This window comes from Nicotiana tabacum, chromosome 11, assembly GCF_000715075.1.
Source record: "Nicotiana tabacum cultivar K326 chromosome 11, ASM71507v2, whole genome shotgun sequence".
NCBI lineage: Eukaryota > Viridiplantae > Streptophyta > Magnoliopsida > Solanales > Solanaceae > Nicotiana > Nicotiana tabacum.
The window spans coordinates 23670162-23683328 of record NC_134090.1 but is presented as its reverse complement, the minus strand read 5'-3'; the positions used below and the strand labels follow the sequence as shown (position 1 = coordinate 23683328).

Below are 13167 nucleotides of genomic sequence, written 5' to 3'. Positions count from 1 at the left end.
CACAGTGATAAATAGAGATCTAAGAAACTAAAGTTTTCATAATAAGTATTTTCTCTTCAACTGTTGGAATAAAACACCTTAAAACTCGTAGCACTGATTAATGATCTATGGAGAGAAAAAAATGATGTCCTTTTTACTTCTAATATCTAAATACGATTTTCAGTATTCATTTAGTAGAAATAGGAGTATTCTAACTTACCTACATGCCTAAATATAATTCTAATTTCCAAGTATTCATTTAATTGTATTAGGAGTAATCTCACTTTTGTACCGCTCTTTAGATACATTTCGGGAGTTTGAATACCATCCCATTTCAACAGAAAATACAATCTTGTGAAAGATATTTATCTTCTTTTTTATAATCATAATGTCGGATGGACCTCGACTAATTCCACAAAATATTTTATTACATATGAGAAAAAATCACCTAATATTGCTGAAATTTGAACTTGAGACCTCATAGTTCATATTTCTATTTTCGGGTCTCATTTCATTTGTATAAACGTGTTCTTGTTTCAGTAAGATTTGTATCCCCTTCCTGTTTCATCTCTTAGCTTTACCTGTTTATAGTAAAGTTTGCACTATCAACCGGAATATACTACACGTTTTCTTAGTTTAGACAAAGGAAATTATTCCTGCATCGAACATAGTAAAATCCAAGAGGAATATTCAAAATTCTAGTATTCCAATGTGAAACCAGAAAACAAGAAGGTGTCTGTACTACCTGGTAGACAATTTAGTACAGCAAGAAATAAAAGGCATTTAGTCTTTTGGTTCGGATTTAGGCCTTTCTTATGGTGCACCTTATAGTTTTTCTGCCAAACTAGGTATTTTATGTGTATATTTTAAAAAATTAGTCTACTATTATCTATTGGTCTCTATGATCCAAAAAGGTTGAATAGTGCATCTGGTTAAATGCCGAATTATATATCTAGAACAAGGAACAATTCTCACTTGATACTTTTTTCTCGCTTTTATAATGGTGCATCTATGTTCAAGAAATACAAATATGCTTCAAGTATAGAAGAAGGTGAAAAGTACAAACATGCTTCATACAAAGCTAGTTTCTAGTACCATAATTTGATGTTTCCTATTACTGTTTCTGCAAATAACATTTTCAGTTTGGAATGTTGGAAGTTAGAATCTACTACAGTCATCTATGGTACATAGTTTGAAAGCTATAGACAATTTATCCGGCAAAGCTCAGAAGCTGGAATCTACACAGAAACTGCATGTGCACTGTAGTTAAAAGGAAGAGTTGAATAATTAAGCATATCGCACCCAATAGTGTGACTTAGCGGTCAATGAGCTGAGTGAAAATCGTGAGAGACTGGAGTACAAATCCTAGCGAAGGCGGGCAAAAAAAAAAAACATTTCAGGTCGAACACAAATAAATTCTGCTGGCTACATTGTCTCCAAGAAATCTGAAAAGAGTGCACTTACAATTACTTGTGCCAAAACAAGAATAGAACAAATTTTTCGATCTTGATCAAGGCATCATTAAGACCCAAGAATGCTTTCAAAAAATAAAAAGTTAAAAGAATCATACATATATGAATTTAGTATTGTGATAATCAAATTGCAACTAAAATAACTAATTTCATCATCTAATACACAACAATGCCGATATTAATCCAACTCTAAGTTGAGATTCAAAGAAGACAGTTTTTCATTTGGCACACACTTTTCTGAAGTGCACGGCTTCACCTATGAAGCAATAACCCCTCTGCTTCACATGCATTCATCAACTTAAACGACGAGGTGATGGCTTTTATAACACTGGGCCCAACTAGTGTCAAAAATTCCATTTACATCTAAGACCTCTTTTCTGGATCTTCTACAACAAATAGCTCAACCTAATACATATAAACGGATTGAATTTCACCAAGTTACCTTCTAATTACATTGCAGGGGTATTTGTATCATCGTCACTGTCACTGTTAACCTCATACAAAGGACCATCGTCGTGATCACTATCGTTTAACCCTTCGTTATTCCTGGTATCATATGACGCTGCATTAAGATTTCTGTGGGAATTCCAATCAGGAGGGAAGGTCTTCTGAAGGGCTTCTGTTATATCACCTCCGGTTCTCTCAATCTTCCGCAAGCATCTGGACCAATGAACTGCAGTTCCCATATCAACAGTCAATCCAGATTCCACCATCTCTTCACATACACGGTGGATCCCCGTTATTATGTAATCTTCAGCAACTGTGGCTCTTGACAACAGTGATGTCATTAAACAATGATATACGGCTTTGTCTGGCTTCAGACCAGATTTCTTCATCTCTTCAAAGCATTTTAAAGCCTTTTCTGGAAGCGAAGCCCGTGCCCAACCGTGTATGAGAGTGGTATAGGTTTTAACATTGGGTTTAACCCCAACCCTTTTCATCTCTTGAATTGTGTTCGTTGCTTTCTGAAACAAAACAAATATTGATTGCAGTCTTTTGACTATTTGAGGAAATAAAAATAAACATTTTTTGGGGCTATGAAAAGCTACCATTAGGCAGAGCATATGATATGACTCAAAGAAACTAAAATCAAATTCCAAGTAGTGTCTGATGCAAATATATGGAGCACGGTAAGCATTATTAGGACCACGGAGTTGGTAACATAATGCTACATGACTCATACATATTTCAGATAGTACTCAATATGTTCCAGAGAAGCATAATGCACATAGTAGACATAAGTGGAAGTTAGTTTTCTTTAAATTCTAAACGCGAACAACCTCAATTGTGTAGAACAGTACACAAAGCAACATATGAGATCAACATATCCATTTTCAGGCATTTTAGCAAAGCTGAATTAGCAATATAAATGCAGCCAAAGTTGTATATATCATCACACAGATACCTGCATGTCTCCAGCTTTACAACAAGCATTTACGAAAGAAGTATAGGTATGGATGTCAGGTTGAACTCCTTCTTGCCTCATTTGTTGCATCAAATCAGCAGCCTCCCAAACATCACCTCTTCGAGCCCATCTGCACAGAGTAGGAAAATATAGCAAATATGACGGGATACAGTCCAAAGTACACCCATAGAGAGGTAAAATACCATCAAATAGAAGAGGGTATATCCGCTAAAGGCAATGTGCTAATCAGCATTTTATTCCCCCCCCCCCTCCCCCCAAAAAAAAAAAAATAGTTGGCAACCACCGACCCAATATGAAGAGCCATACCCGTCAATTAATATGTTGTACACAAAGGTATTCCTGGGAATGTTTTTGGCATTCATTTCTTTTGTCACTGCCAAAGCACTTTGCATCCTGCCTGATTTACAACATGCCTTGAGCAATGCCTCATATGTATATACGTCAAGCTCCAGACCCTCATCTTTAATTCTTGAAAAATATTCAAAAGCTTTTCCTGTATCACCAAGAGATGCATAACCATCCATAATGGTTGTATATGTACGCTCATTTGGCCTAATTCCTGCAAGCAACATCTCATCTACAACTTCCACAGCTTTGTCCATCTGCATCAAGTTAAATATAAAGCAAACAAATCAAAAGGGTTCTACACAGTGGCGTATGCAAAAAATTTTGTAAGTGGTGTTACACTTTAAAAGTGAACAAATAAACAAAATACTACTAATAACATCATATAAAAACACAACTCGAATCTTATATTAAAACACAACTCAATCATATTACTACAAATCTTTTCGATGAGTTTCGGTTTTTGAAAGGTATTCAAAAGTAACCTCATTAGAAATAATAATAAATACTATTTTTCTATATAAAGTACCTAATAATCACTAAAAGTTCATCATTTATTTGATTTGACAAATCGTTCTTAATCAATTTCATTGGCAAGCAAGAAGATGAAAGGAAAAAGAAAAAGAATAGCACAACTACTAATCATGGAAGCAGCAGCTAGCATCCTTTTCAATTACTGTAAAAAAATTGTCACTAGAGTTCACAAAAGTGACTCCTGATCGAATGGCTAAAAGTTTTGTTAGCTTCTAAGAGGTCAACGGTTCGACCCCTGTTCAACACAATGTAATCTTTTTTTTTTGTAAATGAGGCACAAAAATTTTGAAATAATAAATGAAGCTTCGAACCCACGACCTATACTGGAAGACTGAGGCGCCTGACCGAAAGAGCTACACAATTGTTTGTGGCAAGTGGTGTCACTATATTTTATTTATTCTCATATTTGTTTCTTCCTTTTAATTAAATATACATATTTAGTATAATTTTCCGACCAAGCGGTGTCATGTGACACCACTCCGCCTAAGGTACATCCCGCCCCTGGTTCTATGGAAAGAAGTTCAATAGGCCTGAAAATTTTCAAACACGGAAAGAAAGAGGAACAAAGAGGATGTGTGTGAAATAAAGGGTGATCCTATTAATCCTTCTAAAATTACATTTAACATTATACGCCATCCAGCAATTCACAAGCGCGTTGTTTTAATAGGACACCAACATCTGTATATTTGGTTAGCCAAATTCAACTTCGGTTCTACAAGATTACCTAACACAAACGTTGCAGACCCTTAACATCCATATTTCATGCTAATAATGTCCACAGTCTGCCACGTCTACTCCAGCTATAGATCAGTTTTTTCTGTTTGAATATGTGGAAAGATTTTCTAATATGTAGATGCAGCAAGTTTACATTGAGAGTGACATGTAGAATCAGCAATTTGGCATGTAAATTCATTTGCTAGAATTGGTCATTTAGATCTTAGTCTAACTCTGCTAGTTTACTATGCATAACAGAACGATAAAGCAACTTATTTCCATTTGATTGGTTCTACTCCTTCTAAGTATACTTCTTGGTCAATCCAACCAGAATGGGTAACAGCAGAAAGTTAATGTATTTTCATGTAAATTCAACACTTCGACACTTATCTTGCATTTGGTGGTTCATAATTGATCTTTTAGGTAGTTACTGAAAACTTCAGTACACATGCCATGTCCATTGCCCTTTATAGAGAATGGACAGGTAACAGGTCACACACAAACAAGCGCCGCCTTTTTAAGTTTATCTACATGCAATGGAACTTAGATTTACCTGACGCTTCTCAACAAGGCCAAGAATTAATGCATTATAAGTTTGAACAGTTGGGATGCATCCACTCCTTCTCATCATATCAAAAACGTCAAGTGCCTTTCTTATTGCTCCAGCTTTAGCAAAGGCATGTATAATCGGTATAAAAGTCCGCGAGGTAGGTCTATGCCTCTCCTTTTTCATTTGCTCAACAATACGTAAAGCACGGTCCATGTTACCCATGCCACAAAATGCTCTGATAATGTTATTATAAAGCACCACATCTGGCTTCAAACCATCTCTTATTACATCCTCAAAAATTGCAAAAGCATTTGCCCAATCTTTCAAATAAATGAAGCCGTTGATCAACATGGAATATGTCTTCATGTTATGCTTTATGCCAGCCAGCTTCATCCTTTCACTGACCTCAAAAGCTTTGGAGACTTTGCCCATCTGCAAGGGTTTAAAATCAATTTAAAAATTTCAAATGAATGATGAAATTGGTAACAACTCATCAGCAATGTCAAGATACTGTAATTAGTAACTAAAAATGTGCTAAAGTTTTCATCTTGCAAGACTACCATAGGTTTAGTTCATGGAAATAATAAACCATTTTTCTGATAAAGATGGAACAACAAATGATTTAAGATACCAATTTTGGGTGCTGGATTGATACCCAATAACACTTCGCTAGACGTTGCCCTTCTTTACTTGAGGAGTTAAAAACCCAGGAAGGTTGTAAAAGCCATAAAAGTCAGAGAGGAAGCAATTCAAAATTGAGAATTATCATATGAACACCTATTATATAAGTCGTGCAAACGAAGTGTGATACTTTTGGATTTGCAATGTAAAGGAGAAGGTGCTAATACAGCTTATATGACCAAGCAATCCATTTTAGTAACTGAACTCTGACTTGATACATGAGACTCTAGTCTGCAGCACCTTAAGGGAACCAGATGGCTGCTAGAATTTATTGGTTAAGAAATTCCACAAGCTAAGTAGGCCATTTTGTTGAAGGTGGCAGATTCTGACGTATTAAGTGGGAGGCCGAAGTCAAAGCTTAACTAAATTATCCTTTTTGCCCATTGCCAATATTTACATGAACTCTGTTACATGTGTTGAACCAAGAATGACATACAAAAGATACGCAAAAATCAGATGCTAACAAGGAAAGTTACAAATATACTAACAATGATGACAATAAGCCACCTTGATATAGAGATTCATTAAACATCCGTAACTGACAACTGAAGGAGCAAATCCACACTCCTGCAAAAAGAAGTTACAGTACCATATTAGATAAGTCAGCAAAAAAAAAAAAACAGAAAAAGCTGTCCATGACCATTACAAGGTTTCTAATCAAAAGTCTTAATTCCATATTCAAAACACTGCCCATAAAGGCTTTTCCACTTTTTTTCCTTTTTTAAAGCATTGTCGGAAAGGCACTTCATTAAGAAAAAAGAAAAAGAAACAAAAAACTTCTATTTTCTCCTTCAGTATGAAGAGTTTCCTTCGCTTACTGAAAGGTTCCAACCAGTTCTCCCTTCCCTTTCTTAATAAAGAAACTACAATAGCTGATGTGTCTTATAATATATGGGGAGAAACCATCTTAAACAGTGACATCATGTAGTCTGTTTGTACGTTGACAATTTCTCACTAAATTCTATGTAGTCAACGGAACAAAATTTGACCAAGTCATATGTTCCATTCATCTGCGCAGTTACACTGAGTAAGAGCCCATTTGGATGGGCTTGTTTTAAGTGACTTTTAAGCTAAAAGCAATAAGTTAGAAATTCTAGCTTTTGGCTTTTGACTTATTTTTAGCATAAAAACAAGTGCTTAAAAGCACTTTTTTACTTTATCCAAACATTACAAAATGGCTTAAAAGCACTTAAAATAAGCCAATCCAAACAGGCTCTAAAACTTACTTTAAGTCTATCAAATACAACGAGACATTTATCCTCATTCCCTGCCGAAGTATAACCATCCATCATGATATGATATATATCAATTGGAGCATCAATACCCTCTTCTTCCATCTCCCTAACCAGCTCTTCAGCTCGGTCCATATTGCTTGTTTGGCTGTCAGTTCATTCAAAAACCAAACAGATAATATTAACTCATAATGATATCAAAGAAACGTGCATGAAAAATAATGGCTGCTAAAGAAATTAGTGGTTCAGGAAGTAAAATTTCAGCTAACAGTGAGAATTAGCAAAATGGTTAGCAAGTCTGAAATTGCACGCACAAAATAAGACCATAATGAACTCCAACTTAAAATTGAAAAGCTGAAGGCCAAAATTCAAAGAAAATATACCAATTAGCATAGATGATGCTTCCATATATAATGGCATTTAAAGTTGGATGCCTCTCTTTAGCCTCCTTAAACCATCGCTCTGCAGCTCTTCCACAAACATGACAGAGAAATGACAGATTAGGAAAAAGGATTTTAACCAAGTACAGAAATAAAAGTTGAGAGAACTATTTTCTCCAAGAAATTGATAAAACAAAACTAGCTTTGAGCGAAGACAGATATATAAAACCAAAGTTACTTTTATCATTTTATGCATCGAAGACATTTTTTAGGTACCCATATATGGACCACAAATCAGAGTCTCAGACATGATATTCCAGAATATAATCAAGATCATATTGTAACACAATATCATTTTGTACTATCAGTTTCAAATATTTCATGAGCTACCAACACAATAAAGTAGCAAACATTCTTACAGTTTGAGACAGGGTTCTTATATTTTCCACAGTGTAAGGCATTGAGCAAAGGCAAAACCTAAGGGCTTGTGTGGCTTAGCCAATGTAGCACTTGAAATTGGTTATTGAGTTATTTGAAAATAGACATGTATGATAAGTGTAATTCAAAATCATTTTAACACTTCAAATTCATATCATTTTACACATCAAGGTGCTATTTGAAATGCTATTCAATATTTTAGTGAAAACTATTTAGCACTGAAAATTTTAAAAAGGTGGCACTTTATGTATTACTATATTAACTACAACTTCATACTTGAAAATTCAACACGTCTAAAAAAATTTAGTTGGAATCAATATATTGTACTTGGCAGTAATTTGATGTAATATACTGCAAAGTTTCAGGTCAGGTATAAACCTAGAGGTACGTCCTACATTCCTATACTCCAGCAAAATACTAGGTAATGCGTTTACGCAACAACAACAACAACCAAGTCAAATCCCACAAGTGAAGTCTGGGGAGGGTAGTGTGTACGCAGACCTTACCCCTACTCCAAGGGGTACAGAGGCTGTTTCCGGTAGACCCTCGGCTCAAGAGGTAATGCGTTTATGCACAGTTAATAATTTCATACTTAATGTTTAGTCAATAAAACTGTTCATTGACGTAAGATTGAGTTTTAACTTACAATCTTCAGTTTTTAGTTTAAAATTTTCAAGGTCAACTACTAAACCAAGATGAACACATAACATCATATTAATTCAAAGGAAACACGAATTCAAACTATAACATATCCAAAAGCCTTGAAAGAGGAGATTATCAGACTAATGCTAAGCGAACAACAATACTTGAGGTGAGTGGATTGCTCACTCTATGTTGCCCAGTTTCGCGAATCCATCAACAAGGATGCTGTAAGTCACCAAACTCATTTCAATTCCTTCATCTTTCATTCTCCTTACACAAGATAGTGCTTCTTCCATGTCTCTAGCTACCGCATAAGCATGGATGAGGCTGCAATACAGATGAAACAGTAAAATTAAAGGAAGTGAAGAACTAATGTTGAGCAGTTAATAAATATAACCTATTACGTTGAAGGAAAATTTCATTTTTTGAAATAAGAAGAGAAAGAAGATTAACGACAGAGAGGAAGTTATGAAATTGATAAAGGAATTGGAGAACTAATGTTCAAATCTTTAAACCTTGAGAAAGAGAAAATCTCAAAAAGTACTGTTCAATAATAATGAGGATAATTGTTACTTATAACTACAACTAAACTCCTACCCTAGGCAGGACTCTTACTTTAAGGTAAGATTTTCTATTCTAGGTAATATTCCAAATAAAATTGTTCAACATTAGGAAAGATATACCTAAAACCAAATTCACTAAAATAGCTGAAAATATAAGAAAGGCTGGACAGTTATTAATAGACTGTAGTTCCACCAGGATTCCATATCATGACCACTCGCCCACTCCGTGGCAATAGACAAGAAGAGGAAGAGCAAGATAAGTGCTGCCTTTGCTTCAGGAAAAGAAATGTCAAAACTGAAATTATGTTGACTTTCAATATATCCGCTCATACGTGTTGTCGAGGAGGTGATTTCCTGTTAACATCTTGCCCAATTAAACTAATTAAAACTGAGCAACAGTTTAGCACGGGAACTTACTTGGTATATACATGAACCGTTGGCTCTATACCTCGAGCACGCATCTTTTCAAAGGTTTCACGTGCACGATGCATGTCACCACGCCTTCCATAATAGTTCACCATTAAACCAAACTCTTTCCTGGATGGCTACAAAAAGAAGGTATCACTTTCTCTGAAAAAATATGGTCGAAAGCTCTGCAGAAGCATAACTGTACTTCATCCATTTCAAGTATAAATAAGCTAAGTATCTGTCAATGCAAGTATAATCCAGTACTTTCATAGAGGAGAAGCTTATGAGACTCAAACAATTATAGCATATAGCAAGAATAAAGGTGACTTTTTTGTCAGTAGATAGCCACATTGAAGATAGTAGATAAGCAATAAAAAGATCAAATGAATAAAACAAACTTGCATTGATGGAGAAAAATATAATTTCAAAAATATTAATCCCCGTATCCTATTTTATACAATACACTTTCTATTATGGGAGTCCAAAATGTTGGACACCATTCTACTTATAATATTACTCTACACAACATTCAACAGTTTCAAGAATAAAATGGCTCGCATGGAGTATCATTTTGATGGGCAAGCTACAACATTGACACAAAAATTAATCGAAAATTTGTCGTAGTGGCTCAATTGTACTACCAGAATCTTAAGTCTTAAGACTGATGGAACCCATCAAGAATGATAGTTCTGGTATCAACTTTCTCATAAATATGCATATAAAGCAGCCTTTCTTATCAAACTTACTCAACCAATTATTACCTACAAACAATACCGTAAAAAAGTGAGGTATCTCTTGAGCTGTCAAACCTTAAAGGCATGTTAGGTGACAAAGAAGATGTGGTAAAGCATATAGGTTGACAGAAGCAATCTGTATAAATCTCAATGAACGTATAATTGGTGAGCTCTCCATCAGTCACAAATTGTTTGTTCCCTTTCATTTTCACAGAGTTTAATAAAAGAGTAGGTCATGACATAATGCTACAGATACTGTTCTAAAATCGTAACCTCATGCAAAGAGATTCAAAAGCCAATAATCTTGTAAAAGAACACAAAAGCATGAAAGAAGAATTCATCTAAGAAAAGACACACCACTTTTGGTAACCCAGGAGAGGAAAATGGGACACAAAATGCAGGACATAGCAGTAATTAGTAAGTTTCAATGGAGCAGTATATCTTGCATAAGAAAAAAAACTGAGAAAATCTTTCAAGAGGCAACTGAAAACTAACATACATAATTAAACAAACAAAAAATTATCATCGCATCAAGCGTTTGAGAACTCTTATGTAATTATGTTTCCAGTACTCTTGGGCTTGCTTTAGAACCAAACGTAGCAGTGCTTAGGAGGTGGTGGATCGCCTAGAAACTTTATATCACCATGTCTATGTTGGAGATTGAACCCTTATACCTAAAGTTTGCACAACTTCATTGACCACTAGGCCATATCCTTGGATGTTTATTTTTTACATTGTTCTGAACACCACTACACATTACCGCATCCTTCCGTTCACCAAAAATATTTGGCAAACAGCTCCATACAAGATACTGATAAACAATGTTGTCAAAGGCGCGCTTAAGCCCTGAAGCGAGGCACAAAACATGTTGAGCGCTTCGCCTCGCTACACGGGCGCTTCAATGTCGTCATCAAGGCTCTAAGTCATACTTTTCCTTGATAATGAGTGTAATCCATTGGAGGCAAAACTAAACGATTTGATATTTCACTTTATGGCAATTTTTTTTCAATTTGTTTGTCTGTATATTTGTTATTCATGCTTATAATTATTAGTCTTGGACTACACACACATATTTGTATTTTTTTTCTCCTTTAGCGCCTTTCTTTATTAAAGCCCACGCTCTATTTGCACTTTTCGCTTAAATCCCCGACGGACCTTAGAGCTTTTTTGCTATTTTCGGATAACACTGATCCAATAATCGTTCCCACAGCACAACAACCAAAATGAAAAGACAATTGGACATCTTTGGTGTCACCAAAATTCAATCAAAATGGAAAATAAACCCCTTTGTTTTGTAGCCTAATAATGGTAGCATCATTAGCATGACGAGCTTCAAAATGATTGTTTGCCGAAATTCCAAGTCTCCAGCCCAAGAAAAGAGTCAATCAATAAACTCTCTAAGGCTCAAGAAAATGAAACAAGTTAAAAACATGTACTACCTATGAAACATACAGCCTCTCTACCTTCACAAAGGTAGGGGTAAGGTCTGCGTACACACTACCCTACCCTACCCTACCCAATCATGGGATAATACTGGGTATGTTGTTGTACCTATGAAACATGTTCACAACCTCCGTCACTCTCGCAAAATCTAAAATTTTATAGCTTTGCTAATCTCACATCCTCATTTGCAAAACACATTAGTATACATATATTTAGCACTAAAAGTGTTTTTAGAACTAATCCTATACCACATAATTAGAATTCCAATTCTTTATCTTACTTCATTGTTTTCTTATAACCTTACTGGAATTACACTTCAAGGTGCTAACATCATTGTAAGCAAATGTAAATTAAGGGCATCTCAGTAAGCATGATACCTTCTTGATTCTCTCGAAAGCACGCACCACGGCCTGCCAATTCTCTGGCTCTGTATCTAGAACCTTCCTCAAATCCCTCCTTGACCCTTCCCTCTCCTCATGCCACTTGGACCTATACTCCACATCATCTTCCCCTTCCACCCACCTCTTCCTTTCCTCGGTTTTCGCCTTCATTCTCCTCCCATCATCCAATTTAACAGTCAACACTCTTCCATGAAATTCAACCCCATCAAACTCTACAGCCTTCATTGCCGCCTTTTCAGCAGTTGAGATTGAGCCCCCATATATCACAAACCCAAATCCCTTATTCAGTTCTGTTTCATGATGACCCTTTATTAAAATCACACTCTTTATTGGCCCAAATTGCCTAAAGAACTCTTCAAGTTCCTTTTTTTTAACCCATAATGGTAAATTCCCTATAAAGATTTTACCTTTTTCTCTAAATTCACTACTTTTTTGCATTTCCTCATCATCTGAATAGTCCAAATCACTCTCATTAGGTGCTAACGGCGGCGGAGGTGGTGGGGTTGGGGTTGGGGGTGGGGGTGGGGGTGGTGAGAGTTTATTGGATAACCAAAGTTTGTTAGAGAGGGACGGTGGGGGTGGTGAAGTGGCAGGAGGAGAATTAAGTAGAAGTTTTAAGGGGTTTTTAAGATTCTGAGAAAGAGGGGTGTTAAGGGATTTGTTGGTGGTGGTGGTGGGACGGCGGAGACTGGTGGAGGAGTAGGAGGTGGTGGGTTTATCTGAGGAGTCGTTAGAGGAAGACTTGAGGGAGAGAATGGAAGTGGAAGTGGTGGAGGGATGGTGTTTCCCGGTGAGAATGGAGGTGGTGAAGGGTGGCGGAGTTGGAGAATAGTGTGCGGTGGAGGAGAGGGAGAAGATAGTACTACTATCCATTATCATCTCAACTCCACTTGTTACAGTGTTGAGTTTTCATAATGTTTACATGGTTCGTGTTGGTTCAGGGGCAATTTTGGTAATTTGTTTGCTAGTTTTAACGACCAAAGACCTCAAAACGAAGAGGGTGTTTGAATTGGCTTTAAAAAAGTGAGTAGTTTTTAAGCTAAAATCTAAAGTCTTTTCACGCTTAAAAGTAAGGATTTTAAGCACTTTTTATTAAGTCTTTTTACATTAAGTCAATCCAAACACCTTTTAGTTTAGATGACAAAAAGTTAAAGCACTTTTTATTGTTTTAAGATTTGATGTTGTACTTTAAACACGTTTAGATTTTTGATATTGTACTCTTAAA

At 35.8% G+C, this 13167-nt stretch overlaps 1 protein-coding gene across 1 annotated transcript; it reads right to left on the bottom strand.

Annotated features, from left to right (window-relative positions):
* Positions 1-1475: 1475 nt before the first annotated feature.
* LOC107777116 (uncharacterized) lies at positions 1476-12876 on the bottom strand. The gene is made up of 10 exons (XM_075224918.1): positions 11919-12876; positions 9374-9501; positions 8580-8720; positions 7317-7403; positions 6928-7081; positions 6209-6268; positions 5024-5452; positions 3184-3479; positions 2857-2986; positions 1476-2416 (listed from the first exon to the last, which is right to left on the bottom strand). The coding sequence occupies exons 1-10, from the start codon at positions 12819-12821 to the stop codon at positions 1901-1903; spliced, it is 2844 nt and encodes a 947-aa protein (XP_075081019.1). The 5' UTR covers positions 12822-12876; the 3' UTR covers positions 1476-1900.
* Between the last annotated feature and the right edge of the window lie 291 nt (positions 12877-13167).

What these genes read in the sequence shown, in the direction of transcription:
- LOC107777116 (XM_075224918.1), bottom strand. Translation starts at nt 12,821, where the DNA reads ATGATAATGGATAGTAGTACTATCTTCTCCCTCTCCTCCACCGCACAC. An exon ending in ACGGTTCATGTATATACCAA is followed by an intron (nt 8,721 to 9,373) that starts GTAAGTTCCCGT and finishes TCTGTATTGCAG; the next exon opens with CCTCATCCATGCTTATGCGG. An exon ending in GCGAAACTGGGCAACATAGA is followed by an intron (nt 7,404 to 8,579) that starts GTGAGCAATCCA and finishes TGTTTGTGGAAG; the next exon opens with AGCTGCAGAGCGATGGTTTA.